The sequence below is a fragment of the Schistocerca serialis genome, chromosome 2 (genome assembly GCF_023864345.2).
Source record: "Schistocerca serialis cubense isolate TAMUIC-IGC-003099 chromosome 2, iqSchSeri2.2, whole genome shotgun sequence".
In the NCBI taxonomy this organism is placed as follows: domain Eukaryota; kingdom Metazoa; phylum Arthropoda; class Insecta; order Orthoptera; family Acrididae; genus Schistocerca; species Schistocerca serialis.
In genome coordinates, this window is record NC_064639.1 from 972,214,710 (window position 1) to 972,228,837 (window position 14,128).

At 46.7% G+C, this 14,128-nt stretch overlaps 1 protein-coding gene across 1 annotated transcript in view; it reads right to left on the reverse strand.

Moving 5' to 3' along the window:
* Window positions 1–8,121: 8,121 nt before the first annotated feature.
* LOC126456561 (glutamate receptor ionotropic, delta-1-like) overlaps window positions 8,122–14,128 on the reverse strand; it is a 126,729-nt gene continuing 120,722 nt past the window's right edge. Inside the window, exons 10-11 of the mRNA XM_050092307.1 lie at window positions 11,457–11,725; window positions 8,122–8,476 (exon numbers count right to left, since the gene is read on the reverse strand). Coding sequence (XP_049948264.1) covers window positions 8,122–8,476; window positions 11,457–11,725 — 624 coding nt within the window. The remainder of the gene's footprint in view (window positions 8,477–11,456; window positions 11,726–14,128) is intronic.

The window sequence follows — 14,128 nt, forward strand, 5'->3', positions numbered from 1 at the left end:
CAACAGGTCGAATCACGAGACTGACATACAATGCTGCAGTTAGTGCACGCGGGATAACCACGAGAGTACTCCTCCTGAGACCCCATACCATACCTCCAGACGTAGGACCATTGTGTCTAGCATGCAGGCAGGCCATCACTGGCACCGATGCAGGGACAATTTTCATCAGAAAAGACGACAGATCTCCACCTTGCCCTCCAACGGGCAACTTGACAACACTGAAGCTGTGTCTGGCTCGTAGCTGTCCCCGAAGTAACCGATTTGTAACACAGTTCGTTGTGTCACTGTGGTGCCACCTAGGGTTACCAGATTTTGGAATGCCAAAAAGAGGACATTTTTCCATATTTTAAGATGAAAACGCAGGCCACTTTCTGTGAGCGTGGGGTTGATCTGCTATTCTGTTATTCTGCGCAACGGATTAATCTGAGATGTACCCTTTACCCCGTGGCTTCTGAAAGATGCAATTTCCACCCCCACAATACTACAGAAGTCAGACAGACGCTCCTAACGTTCTAAAGAGAAATGCCTGAAAAACTTTTAGCAATAAATATCTTCTGGAGTTGTCCACTGTAAGGAAATGACACAAAAATTCACAAAATGTCTTACAACTAGTGGGATACTTGGGTACTGGAGTAGTGCTAGTTAGTGTAAGAAAAACATGAAACTAACGGAAGTTATTATTTATTTTGCAAAAATTCTAAGAAATCACAGTGGCACTTTTAGTTATGAATTGAACAAGTTATATCCTGGTTCTTTTCGGAATGTGAAGTTACCTCTCAAGGATAGGATTCGCTAATGAAATTTCTATACAAAGTTTCTACTCAACTTGAATAATTATCCTTTAGAATGTTGCTAGGTATGGTCAAGGCTGTCATGTATGAAATGCAGTGAAGTGTACTGTTGTGGAGGAAATATGGGGCTGTAGCGCACAATATCGTAAGCTGCGATGACTGCTGTCTGCGCCGCTCGCTGCTGACAAATAAGATAACTCTCGTTCTATCTGTATTGACCTTCGCCAATCAAACTCTCCCTACGCCTTGATGAAGTCAAGGATTCCTATTCACCCCTAGTCTAACTATTGGCGTGTTACATCGGTCAGATAACCAGTCCACTGCGATGCCACTCAAAAATTCGCTCGCAGGCGTTTAACTATAACTCTGTCCGTTCACATTACACAATAAGGGTGTCGGCCAACACAGTGAACATCGCTTAATCGCAAGGACTCAATACAGAGAGTTGCACTTCTATTCGCTCTCGACAGAGGTGCTCTCCCAGTGAAGTACTGAGGAGAAACTTGTTCCTCGCTCCAAGAGCGACAACGGAACGGCGCCTCTCCACGCCAGATGTGAAGGGGTATATCTTTCGGTCTCTTCCATTACTTCTTCAGCTCAAGGCGTCAGAAATATCGTCTGCCAGTCAGCATTGCTCCTCTAAAACGGGAGAATGACGTTTCGTTTAAGGCGACCAATCCGGAAATCTGTAGTATCAGCGTTTGGCGTTTGCTGCCTCCCTGTGAAAATATCTGAAACTGCGTGCTATGTGTAAAGAATGCATAGGCTGGCCGCTCCCACAAAATGTAGCGGAATCTGCTTTTAAGCCGAACACGGGGTCATTCCTCCTTTCCCTTGGGCGAATGCTGTCTGCTCCACGGGCGGCCACCGGCCGACGTAGATGGGTTGGGACTGGCCTCCTGGCGTGCGGTTGCCTCTCTCGAACTAAAAGCTCCTGTGACCGTTGTGTCTGGAACGTATGTGTGTACGCCAGCCTCGAGTATTTCAACCACGGTGCGCACTTGCGATTTATTAGTTATTTCCATATCGTTTACATGAATTCATACAACATTGACTTTATCTTATCGAGTTTGGGTTCGAATGAAGCGTCTTGATGTGCAGAATATGATTGTGAGGGCGGAATATGAAAGCAATGAAGGTCAGGAGATCACGACATCTTGCAACGTTCTATTTCTTAAATTTATTACATAAGAAAAAAAATAAAAATATTACACACATCTCACACACCTACGTATTTTTCATTTGACTGAATCTTTTTTAAAAGTTCCTTTTCTTGACGCAAATATTTAAAATAGTTCTTGCAATTCAAATTTCTAAAATTAAATTTCACCATTGCAATCCCCTTTATAGTGTCAATAGTGAGTCTATTTCTCTCCTTTGTCCACTGTGCCTCTATTAAGAAGAACAACTTCTCCACACAAGCATTATAGGCTGGCAACGCGAAGAAGAATTGTGCAATTTTAATTAACTCGCTAAGCTGTTCCTCACTGCTACACGACTCAACATACTAGCACCACTTGTTATGGGCCGGTTCTGATTTTCCATCATATGTGGCTATTAATTTTTTTAAACTGTAAAACTGATCAAAGCACTTTTCATCGTCAATTTTAATATATTTATTCAACAAAAATTTGATTGATTCCTCCATGTAAGACCACAATATATCTGAAAAATGGAGCCACTTAAAACAAGAAAATTCACAAAGTGGTTCTATCTACATATTCAGGTACTCCAAACATCCTTCATAGAGGGTACTAACATGGCACTTAAATCCTTCACCTTCAATGAGAAATTATCTTAAAAGTTAAACAAAGAATGATCAAAACATATTGTTCAGCTAAACCATGAAAAAGTCTTCACTTACAAAACTTAACTACAATTCTGTGCCATAAGCTACGAGGCCTGTTCAGAAAGTAAGCTCCGATTGATTGCCAAATTGAAACCACAGTGAACATCAGAAATGTTTTACTTGTAACAATTAGCTACACCTTTCAGCTACTTCTCTACGTAGTCGCCGTTCTGACTTAGACTTTTGTCATAGCGTTGTACCAACTTTTCAATAGCCTCATCATAGAAGGCAGCCGCCAGTGCTTTCCGCCAATTCTCCACGCTGGCCTACACCTCGTTGTTTGTGTCAAAATGTTGTCTTCAAAGACAGCGGTTCATGTGACCAGAGATGAAACTCAGGGGGAGACAATTGCGGACTGTATTGTGGGTAATCTCACATTTCCACTTGAAAACGATGCAGGAGCATCTTCATTGCCCCTGCAGAATGCGGCTGAGAATTGTCTTGAAGAAGAAACAGCACGACAGTTATGTAATGTTAGCTGCATAGCTTCAGGCGAAATTTCTCACCAGGCCCTCGTACTTGGCGGCAGACACTATTTTCTAGACATCTTTACGCACTCACTGCGAGCTCAGAAATGGGAAGAGCGACGTGATGCTAACTGGGGTTATACTAGAGACACTACCCAACACATCTGTGCAAAGCTTTATCGGATTTTCATAGTCGTTTCCATTTCGCGACCGATCGGAGCTTACTTTCTGAACGCCCCTCGTATATTTTGAAATTCACGAAACTTACCCAATAAGATGAATACGGAAAGTAAAGATGCAGCTGGATGATCAACAAGTTCGCTAAAAACACGTGTGTCACATAAAAACGAACAGCACGTAGACAATCACAGCTATGCTTTGAACATAGATACTACCTATGGTCGAAGCAGCTATGTCGAAGGTAAAAGATATATAATTTGTGTGCAATACAAATCGATATTTTCGGTTTTGTGAGTGTAATAGATCGAATTTAAGCTAATAACAAACGATTCAATTCAATGACCGTAGTAAAAAGTACATAAATTGTTGACGTTACGACATGAAAACAAAAAACCAAAAAATGCGGACGTTAACAGAAATCGCAAAAATGTATGCGGACGCTACATTTCACGTCGAAAATGAGGACATGTCCGCGTAAATGCGGACATCTAGTAACCCTAGTGCCACCTCCTCATCAAATTGCTGCTGCAGACGCAGTACGATGCACCAGAGTCATACACCGAACACGATGGTCTTCCTTCTCGGCGGTGCCTCATGGTCGTCCGGAACCCGGTCTTCCTGCTACCGTGCATTCTTGTGACCACTGCTGCCAGCATTTATGTAAAGTGGCTACATTTCCGTCAAATACTTCTGCAGTATTGCAGAAGTAACATCTAGTTTCTCGTACCCTTTTTGTATGACCTCGTTCAAACTCAGTGAGCTGTTAATAACAGCGTTTTCTGTCGCCTTAAAGACATTCATGACGAGCGTCCACTGACCACGTCCAATCTGAGAGGTAACTAACGCTCACGACCGTTACGATGTGTATTTAAAGCAAACTTCATTTTAATCCTCACATCGGCGTTACTGGTGCCACTCTTACGCGACTGACGTGAAATCGGAACATAGCAAATGAAAGATTTTGATAGAGAACAAACAATGTATTTACCTTAATAGTTTTCAAAAGTCATAATACACTCCTGGAAATTGAAATAAGAACACCGTGAATTCATTGTCCCAGGAAGGGGAAACTTTATTGACACATTCCTGGCGTCAGATACATCACATGATCACACTGACAGAACCACAGGCACATAGACACAGGCAACAGAGCATGCACAATGTCGGCACTAGTACAGTGTATATCCACCTTTCGCAGCAATGTAGGCTGCTATTCTCCCATGGAGACGATCGTAGAGATGCTGGATGTAGTCCTGTGGAACGGCTTGCCATGCCATTTCCACCTGGCGCATCAGTTGGACCAGCGTTCGTGCTGGACGTGCAGACCGCGTGAGACGACGCTTCATCCAGTCCCAAACATGCTCAATGGGGGACAAATCCGGAGATCTTGCTGGCCAGGGTAGTTGACTTACACCTTCTAGAGCACGTTGGGTGGCACGGGATACATGCGGACGTGCATTGTCCTGTTGGAACAGCAAGTTCCCTTGCCGGTCTAGGAATGGTAGAACGATGGATTCGATGACGGTTTGGATGTACCGTGCACTATTCAGTGTCCCCTCGACGATCACCAGTGGTGTACGGCCAGTGTAGGAGATCGCTCCCCACACCATGATGCCGGGTGTTGGCCCTGTGTGCCTCGGTCGTATGCAGTCCTGATTGTGGCGCTCACCTGCACGGCGCCAAACACGCATACGACCATCATTGGCACCAAGGCAGAAGCGACTCTCATCGCTGAAGACGACACGTCTCCATTCGTCCCTCCATTCACGCCTGTCGCGACACCACTGGAGGCGGGCTGCACGATGTTGGGGCGTGAGCGGAAGACGGCCTAATGGTGTGCGGGACCGTAGCCCAGCTTCATGGAGACGGTTGCGAATGGTCCTCGCCGATACTCCAGGAGCAACAGTGTCCCTAATTTGCTGGGAAGTGGCGGTGCGGTCCCCTACGGCACTGCGTAGGATCCTACGGTCTTGGCGTGCATCCGTGCGTCGCTGCGGTCCGGTCCCAGGTCGACGGGCACGTGCACCTTCCGCCGACCACTGGCGACAACATCGATGTACTGTGGAGACCTCACGCCCCACGTGTTGAGCAATTCGGCGGTACGTTCACCCGGCCTCCCGCATGCCCACTATACACCCTCGCTCAAAGTCCGTCAACTGCACATACGGTTCACGTCCACGCTGTCGCGGCATGCTGCCAGTGTTAAAGACTGCGATGGAGCTCCGTATGCCACGGCAAACTGGCTGACACTAACGGCGGCGGTGCACAAATGCTGCGCAGCTAGCGCCATTCGACGGCCAACACCGCGGTTCCTGGTGTTTCCGCTGTGCCGTGCGTGTGATCATTGCTTGTACAGCCCTCTCGCAGTGTCCGGAGCAAGTATGGTGGGTCTGACACACTGGTGTCAATGTGTTCTTTTTTCCATTTCCAGGAGTGTATCTATATCAGCCCATGATATCCAATATTACAAATTTACTGTCTCTGTCCAGATCATCCGCTCTCAAAACTCCGCCATCTCACTCCCCACATGCACCACTGCTGGCGGCTCACCTCCAACTGGCAACGCTACGTGCTGTTAACAGCCAGCTGCCCAACACTACAATAGCAAACAACAATGCAAACCAGCCACAGACTGCACACAGTACAGCCAGTGATTTTCATACAGAGCGCTACGTGGCGCTACCAACAAAAAAACCTAAACAGCCTACTTACATAGCCTCCATGCTCCCCACAAAAAATTTTACAAATTGTTTTGGGCAGTGGCCAATAATGATTTCATAAAATTTTTCATAATTACAATAACAAAGATATCAAATGCACACACTTATTGAAACAATGTTGGTCAAAAGCTAAAATTTTCTCACTTTTTTTTTTTTTTTTTTTTTTGCTTCAGTGTATATACCTGAGAAGAAATTGTTTTGTCGCACACTTCAAGAGATAAACAAAATGCGGATTCAGGAACTTCGTGATAGTTTGAAACTGAGAACTGTATTAGGGCTGGAACCTTGGCTCTTGTCTTCTGGAAGCAGTGATCTTGTCAACTGAGCTATCCAATACACAAATAAAACTCCAACCTTCCAGTAACGCATCTGCTACTCTTCAAAGCTCCACACATCCTCTTCTGCATACCTCTATGGATTAGCATTCCCGGTAGAAAGGGTATCGTAGGAAGCTTACCAGCAGACCGCGAGTTTTCCCAGAAAACGTCTGTGACGCTGCAGCGAAATGTCCCCTTAGGTTCTTCCTCAAAAATAAAAAAATTGTCGAGCGTTGCCTCCTAAAGAGAAAATGGGAGATACGAGTAGCAGTCCATTTCACTGTTATAATCTGTCAGAAAGTTTCAGTAAGGCACAAAGGCTGCTGTAGAATGTCCGATTCGTCTGGGAATTCGGTTGGTGTTTATTGTCCTACATCAAACATTTTTTAGACAGTACTAGTTACAGTAAGTGCTATTCTACAACAGGCAACAAGAATTAAATACAGATCGTTTGGCATGTAATAGCGTGCGAATGCCTTACGAATTACATACAGAAAAGACAAAACGCAAATCTGTGAGTCATCACGTCTTACTAATTTTCAGCGCAACAAAGTAGGCAACTATTCTAAGTACACAAGGTATCCGGGAGTGAACTGCTGGACAACGTAGGCAGACGGCTCTGTACTGGAATTTACGTCTCTGAAAAGAGCAACTCAGAAAGCTATATTAGCCGGTAGCACACATTCGTTTTAGAATATCAACCCAATTCCTCACTGACATAAAGCGCCGCCACAGTTTCACGAACATATACCACCTCTACATTTCTCAGTGCCTCCCAAGGTAGGGATAAGAAAAGGAGGGAAGGTAAGTCCTTAACGTCCCGTCTATGAGGTCATTAGATAGGGAGCACAAGTTCGAACTGTGCGTGAATGTGTAAGACAATCGGCTGTAGCCTGCAGGAACGACCCATTCTGATATTGTGTGATTCTTCAGTTTCTCCCAGCGTATTTGTTGCTCGAACAGTCCACGGGTATACTGCCGGTTCATAGTGTCCAATGGGCATAATTTTCGGCAATCAGACATGTCGCCATCGTCAGGTTCGTCAGCGCACCTGACGATGGCGACATGTCTGATCGCCGAAATATTGTGCCCGTTGGACGCTATGAACCAGCAGTATACCCGTGGACTCTTCGAACATTCTGATTTTCGTCATAAACAGTTAATGGATACCATGACCCATTAGCCAAAAGCATCATTCAGCCATTTCTGTCAGTACTGTGCACTGCGGAGTGTGGGTAGAACAAACACTTTCACTTCTGTTGTGTCGTCTCTGTGTCCATCTGCTTAGCTCAGTGGTGAAGTGTTTGCCTACCATTCAACGGGACCCGGTTCGATTACCGGCCGGGTCAGACTTTCTCTGTCCGTGGACTCGGTGTTGTGTTGCTCTCATCACCATCACCGACACAAAAGCTGCCCAATATGGCGTCACCTGAAATAGCACGTACAACCCGGCGGCCGCACTTCCCGGATGAGGCCTGCCGGTCAACAATGCTACACTATCCGTGGCGAGAGACCCCGCTGTCAGTGGAGGCGCCCTCCCGAGCGAAGGAGAGGCTGTGGTATGCTGCAAGGCAAAATGTTGGGCATCGCAGAAGTCTGTATATCAGTGGGGACCAGGAAATACCATCGAGTAAGTCATAATTGGCCTTCTTCCTTCAGAACAACGAGATCACTTGCTCAGCCCTCAGTGAGAGAATGCCTTTCCATACAGGTGCCAAGTTATACTGCACGAGCCTTACACGAATTGAAGTGCCTCAGTTCTTTCCAGGAGACCTTGCGTACTGACTGACTGTAGCTTTAACCGAGCCACTGCACGGAGGGGCGGGGCAGCGCCATGGCCGGACACCTGCTCCCCGTGGGGAGGGCGCCGACCGCGGCCGCCACGGGACGCAACATTTCCGCAGCGTCGCCGTCGGCGTCGCCGCAGAGAGTGTGCCGCAGCCTGCGCAGGAGGCGGCGCCGCTTCCAGACGAACTCCGCGACGGCGAGCGCCGCGGCGCCCATCAGTCCCAAGCCGAGCAGCAGGAAGGCGGAGTAGACGTCGGCCAGCCGCGCCGAGTTGAAGGCCGACTCGTCGTGGCAGCGCGGCAGCGGCGGCAGCAGCGCCTCGCGCGCACGCGCCAGCGCGCCCGCCTCGCGCATGCGCAGCAGGCTGCAACCGTGATGAAGGTGACGTGTGTGTTAGGAAAGCTTAAGCGACAAATTTTCATCTTTTCACCGTTCACGCATATACAGGAAACAGGAGATTTCAGTATTTCCAAGAAGACTAACAGTCTACTAATTTATGAAAAACTAGCAGTATCCAAGCAAATTCAGTAATTACAGTAAAGTGAGTGTAATCCAATTGTGTAGTTTCGATGTGGTAAAAGTATCTGGCCTCGCTCACTATCCTGAGCTCAACCACCTCATTTATTAAGAAAGGATAGTGCCTTAGGTTTTGTGATACACTAACAGGAAAGAATGAATATATGTAATAGACAGGCAGCAATATTATTGTTGGGCTTACTTTCACAGGTGCTATGTTTGTCTCTAATTTTGTGTGTGTGTGTGTTTTTAAAGTTAAAGTAGTTATAAGCCTTCATATAATCCTTTTATGATGTTATCTCTTTGATTAAGTCAGCTTGTCAAATATAGTTTTAAAATTATCTTTCTTGAAGAGGTAGCTAACTACTTTATGTTATTGACGAATAGGTGTGACTTTGTCCCACACAGGCTTCTCACACTGGACTTCTGCTCATCAACATCTGACAGAGTGGGACTGGCACACCGAACTACGAATAGAAGAAGGAAGAGAAGAAGCAAAAGAAGACTAACAGTACGACTTGAGAACAGAATCGATTGATGTAGCATCAAAAACGTCGATCATTACCTCTGTTGTAACAGATATCGACATGCATTGTACAAGTCAATCGTCAGTGTTCGGTAATAGACTGTGAGCCACAGAAGATGAAATCATAGAAAAGGGTGAAGAAGAAGAGGAGAAGAAGCAGGAAGTTAACGAAGTAGAATAATGAGGAAAAGAAAGACCTTCTATCATAAGAACATCGTAACTGAATGTAGGAAACGTTTATCATCTACAACGTGTTGCAAAAGGTCAACGAATCCTAGGCCAGTATTTGATATACTCGACATGGCATATCGATGATGGGAAGAGAAACAGGAAGAAAGGGAATGGGAAATGGAAAGAGAATGAAAAGGGGAAGGAAAGAAGGAGGCAAGGAAAGGGAGGAAAGGAAAAGGAGAGAAGGGGAAGTAGGAGGAGGAGGAGGAGGAGGAGGACAAGGAGGAGAAGGAGAACGATAAGGAGAACAAAAAGGGCAAAGAGAGCGAGAATGAGCGAATGAGAACATGAAGAAAAGTAGAGAACAAAACGAAGGAGAGAACGAAAAGAAGGTGAGAAGGAGAAGAAAGAGGGAAGGAGAAAAAGAAGAGAATGAGAAGGGGAGAATGAGAATGAGGAGAGAAGGAGAGGAAGGAGAGAAGGAGAGCAGGAGAAGAAGGTGAGAAGGAGAGAATGAGGAGAGGAGGGGAGAATGAGAACACAGAGAGAAGGAGAACTAGGAGGGAAGGAGAGGAAGGAGAGAAGGAGTAGAAGGAGAGAATGAGAATGAGAATGAGGAGAGAAGGGGAAAATGAAAACAAGGAGAGAAGGAGAAGAAGGAGAGAAAGAGAGGAGAAAAGGAAAAGGAGAGAAGGAAAGGGGGAAAAGGAGACAGAGAGAAACAGAGGAGCAGAGATGGGGAGAAGAAGGAGGAGAAGGAAAAGGAGAACAAAAAGGAGAAATCAAGAGGAAAGGTGAAGGAGCAAAAAAGAAGAAGAAAAGGAGGGGAAAAGAAGAAGGTGGAGTGCGAAAATGGAGCAGGAGAAGTAGGAGGAGAGGGAGAATGAATGCCTGTGCACGGCTAGTGGAAGAAGAAGAAACACTTGACAGTGAACTAATACCAAAAAAGCGCATCGTTTCTACTCTATACAGGGTGTTACAAAAAGGTACGGCCAAACTTTCAGGAAACATTCCTCACACACAAATAAAGAAAAGATGTTATGTGAACATGTGTCCGGAAACGCTTAATTTCCATGTTAGAGCTCATTTTAGTTTCGTCATTATGTACTGTACTTCCTCGATTCACAATCAACATGTGTGGGCTGACGAGGATCCGCACGCAATTGCGCAATCACGTCATCAACAAAGATTTTCTGTGAACGTTTGGGCAGGCATTGTTGGTGATGTCTTGATTGGGCCCCATGCTCTTCCACCTACGCTCAATGGAGCACGTTATCATGATTTCATACGGGATATTCTACCTGTGCTGCTAGAACATGTGCCTTTACAAGTACGACACAACATGTGGTTCATGCACGATGGAGCTCCTGCACATTTCAGTCGAAGTGTTCGTACGCTTCTCAACAACAGATTCTGTGACCGATGGATTGGTAGAGGCGGACCAATTCCATGGCCTCCACGCTCTCCTGACCTCAACCCTCTTGACTTTCATTTATGGGGGCATTTGAAAGCTCTTGTCTACGCAACCCCGGTACCAAATGTAGAGCCTCTTCGTGCTCGTATTGTGGACGGCTGTGATACAATACGCCATTCTCCAGGGCTGCATCAGCGCACCAGGGATTCCATGCGACGGAGGGTGGATGCATGTATCCTCGCTAACGGATGACATTGTGAACATTTCCTGTAACAAAGTGTTTGAAGTCACGCTGGTACGTTCTGTTGCTGTGTGTTTCCATTCCATGATCAATGGGATTTGAAGAGAAGTAATAAAATGAGTTCTAACAAGGAAAGTAAGCGTTTCCGGACACGTGTCCACATAACATATTTTCTTTCTTTGTGTGTGACGAATGTTTCCTGAAAGTTTGGCCGTACCTTTTTGTAACACCCTGTATATGAAGAATGAAGGACACCACCCATAGTGATGCCTACGTTCTCCATAATGCACATAAAAGAGAAGTGTAGTATGAAGGAGAAACACGTGAAGCTTTATGGATATTTAAGACTGGACTGACAACAGAAATGTCGGCCACATATGCTTTGGCGATGAAGAATGTTGACAACGATGGGCGGCATCCGTGAGCTCAGCACGTAGCATGGAACGGCGCCGGCGGCGGCGGCGGCGAGTACGTGCCTGAGGTTGAGCAGGCGGCGGAAGGGCGAGGTGCGGCTCATGGGCAGCGCGACGGAGGAGCGGGTGGCCTCGACGGGCAGCTCGCGCACGTCGCAGCGGCGCTGCAGCTCCACGGTGAAGGCGAGCGCGCGCCGGGCCAGCCGCGAGCTCACGAAGAAGGCGTAGCCGCCGCGCACGGCGCGCCGCAGGCCCTCGGACGCGTCGTGCACGCCCGTGTTGCCCACAAGCCCGCGCAGGTACAGCCGTCGCAGGTGCGAGTCGTTCGCCGTCTGCGGCACAGCATCTCGTCACGCCTCTGAAACTGCGGGCCACGATGCACCGAGCAACTGCTGGAGGGCACTCTGTCCCACCGATACACAGGACGGCTATCTCGGACCATCTGAGCAGCCACTGGGACGTGCTAGCTCCTTATAGATGACACAACACTGGCGCAATATTCTGCAGTAGTTATTACGTATTTCGCAAATCCGTTTCCGGCTGTTACGCCATCATCAGATACCGAGACAAATATGAGTGGCTGTGAAATTTTTGAAGGACAATGAACAGCACGGCCCGGATGGGATTATGAGTAGTATTTGCAGTTAGAAGTGGCCAGTAAGGGAACTGTGTTTGCTCATTCAGTACTAAGCTTGGGCTGATGGATATATGTTTATAATTTCCATTCTTTCAAATCAGTTCATCTTCCTATCTTTATGTATGCGATGTAATGCTTCAAGTTGCACCTCGTTACTATGGCGTTCTTTAATCAGGTGGTACACACAAGTAGAAGCTCCTTTCCTTAAGTTTCCAGCTTCCGTGCTATCGATTCAAGAGGATGCACTTTTGCCTGCCAGTCTGAGCAGTTTAAAATTTGCCACAAAAAATGGTTCAAATGGCTCTGAGCACTATCGGACCTAACTTCTGAGGTCATCAGTCGCCTAGAACTTAGAACTAATTAAACCTAACTAGCCTAAGGACATCACACACATCCATGACCGAGGCAGGATTCGAACCTGCGACCGTAGTGGTCGCTCGGTTCCAGACTGGAGCGCCTAGAACCGCACGGCCACTCCGGTTGGCTCTTTTTTTTTTATTCCTAAATTTAACATTAATATTTTTCATCTCTCGGAACGGAAATACTCGAGTGATGAAGTAGCTTAAAATCTTTGACTCAATAAAATTTCGCTGCACCACATGCTTATGTTTGAACTCCATGGTTGTATAACAGGCGAAAACCAGTGGCGCCTTGGCACGGTTCCCGCGGCTTCCCCCCTTCGGAGGTTCGAGTCCTCCCTCAGGCATGGGCCTGTGTGTTGTCCTTAGCGTAAGTTAGTTTAAGTTGGATTAAGTAGTGTGTAAGCCTAGGGACCGATGACCTCAGCAGTTTGCTCTCGTAGGAACTTACCACCACCACCACCGAAAACCTGTTTGTGAAATATGATGATGATAAGGACAATATAACACCCAGTCCCTGAGCGGAGAAAATCTCCGACCCTCGCGGGAATCGAACCCGCATGACATTCCGTCGCGCTGACCACCCAGCTACCAGGGGCGGACATATACAGGGTGAGTCACCTAACATTACCGCTGGATATATTTCATAAACCACATCAAATGCTGACGAATCTATTCCACAGGCCGAACGTTAGGAGAGGGGCTAGTGTAATACAAACCATAAAAAATGCACGGAAGTATGTTTTTAACCCAAACCTACGTTTTCTAAATGGAACCCCGTTAGTTTTGTTAGCACATCTGAACATATAAACAAATACGTAACCAGTGCCGTTTGTTGTATTGTAAAATGTTAATTACATCCGGAGATATTGTAACCTAAAGTTGACGCTTGAATACCACTCCTCCGCTGTTCGATCGTGTGTATCGGAGAGCACCGAATTACGTAGGGATCCAAAGGGAACGGTGATGGACCTTAGGTACAGAAGAGACTGGAACAGCACATTACGTCCACATGCTAACACCTTTTTATTGGTCTTTTTCACTGACGCACATGTACATTACCATGAGGGGTGAGGTACACGTACACACGTGGTTTCCGTTTTCAATTACGGAGTGGAATAGAGTGTGTCCCGACATGTCAGGCCAATAGATGTTCAATGTGGTGGCCATCATTTGCTGCACACAATTGCAGTCTCTGGCGTAATGAATGTCGTACACGCCGCAGTACATCTGGTGTAATGTCGCCGCAGGCTGCCACAATACGTTGTTTCATATCACGGTACACATTCTCCTTTAACGTACCCCACAGAAAGAAGTCCAGAGGTGTAAGATCAGGAGAACGGGCTGGCCAATTTATGCGTCCTCCACGTCCTATGAAACGCCCGTCAACATCCTGTCAAGGGTCAGCCTAGTGTTAATTGCGGAATGTGCAGGTGCACCATCATGCTGGTACCACATACATCGACGCGTTTCCAGTGGGACATTTTCGAGCAACGTTGGCACATCATTCTGTGGAAACGCGATGTATGTTGCAGCTGTTTGGGCCCCTCCAATGAAGTGAGGACCAATGAGGTGGTCGCCAATGATACCGCACCATACATTTACAGTCCACGGTCGCTGTCGCTCTACCTGTCTGAGCCAGCGAGGATTGTCCACGGACCAGTAATGCATGTTCCGTAGATTCACTGCCCCGTGGTTTGTGAAACTCATCGGTAAACAGGTAGAACTGCAACGCATTC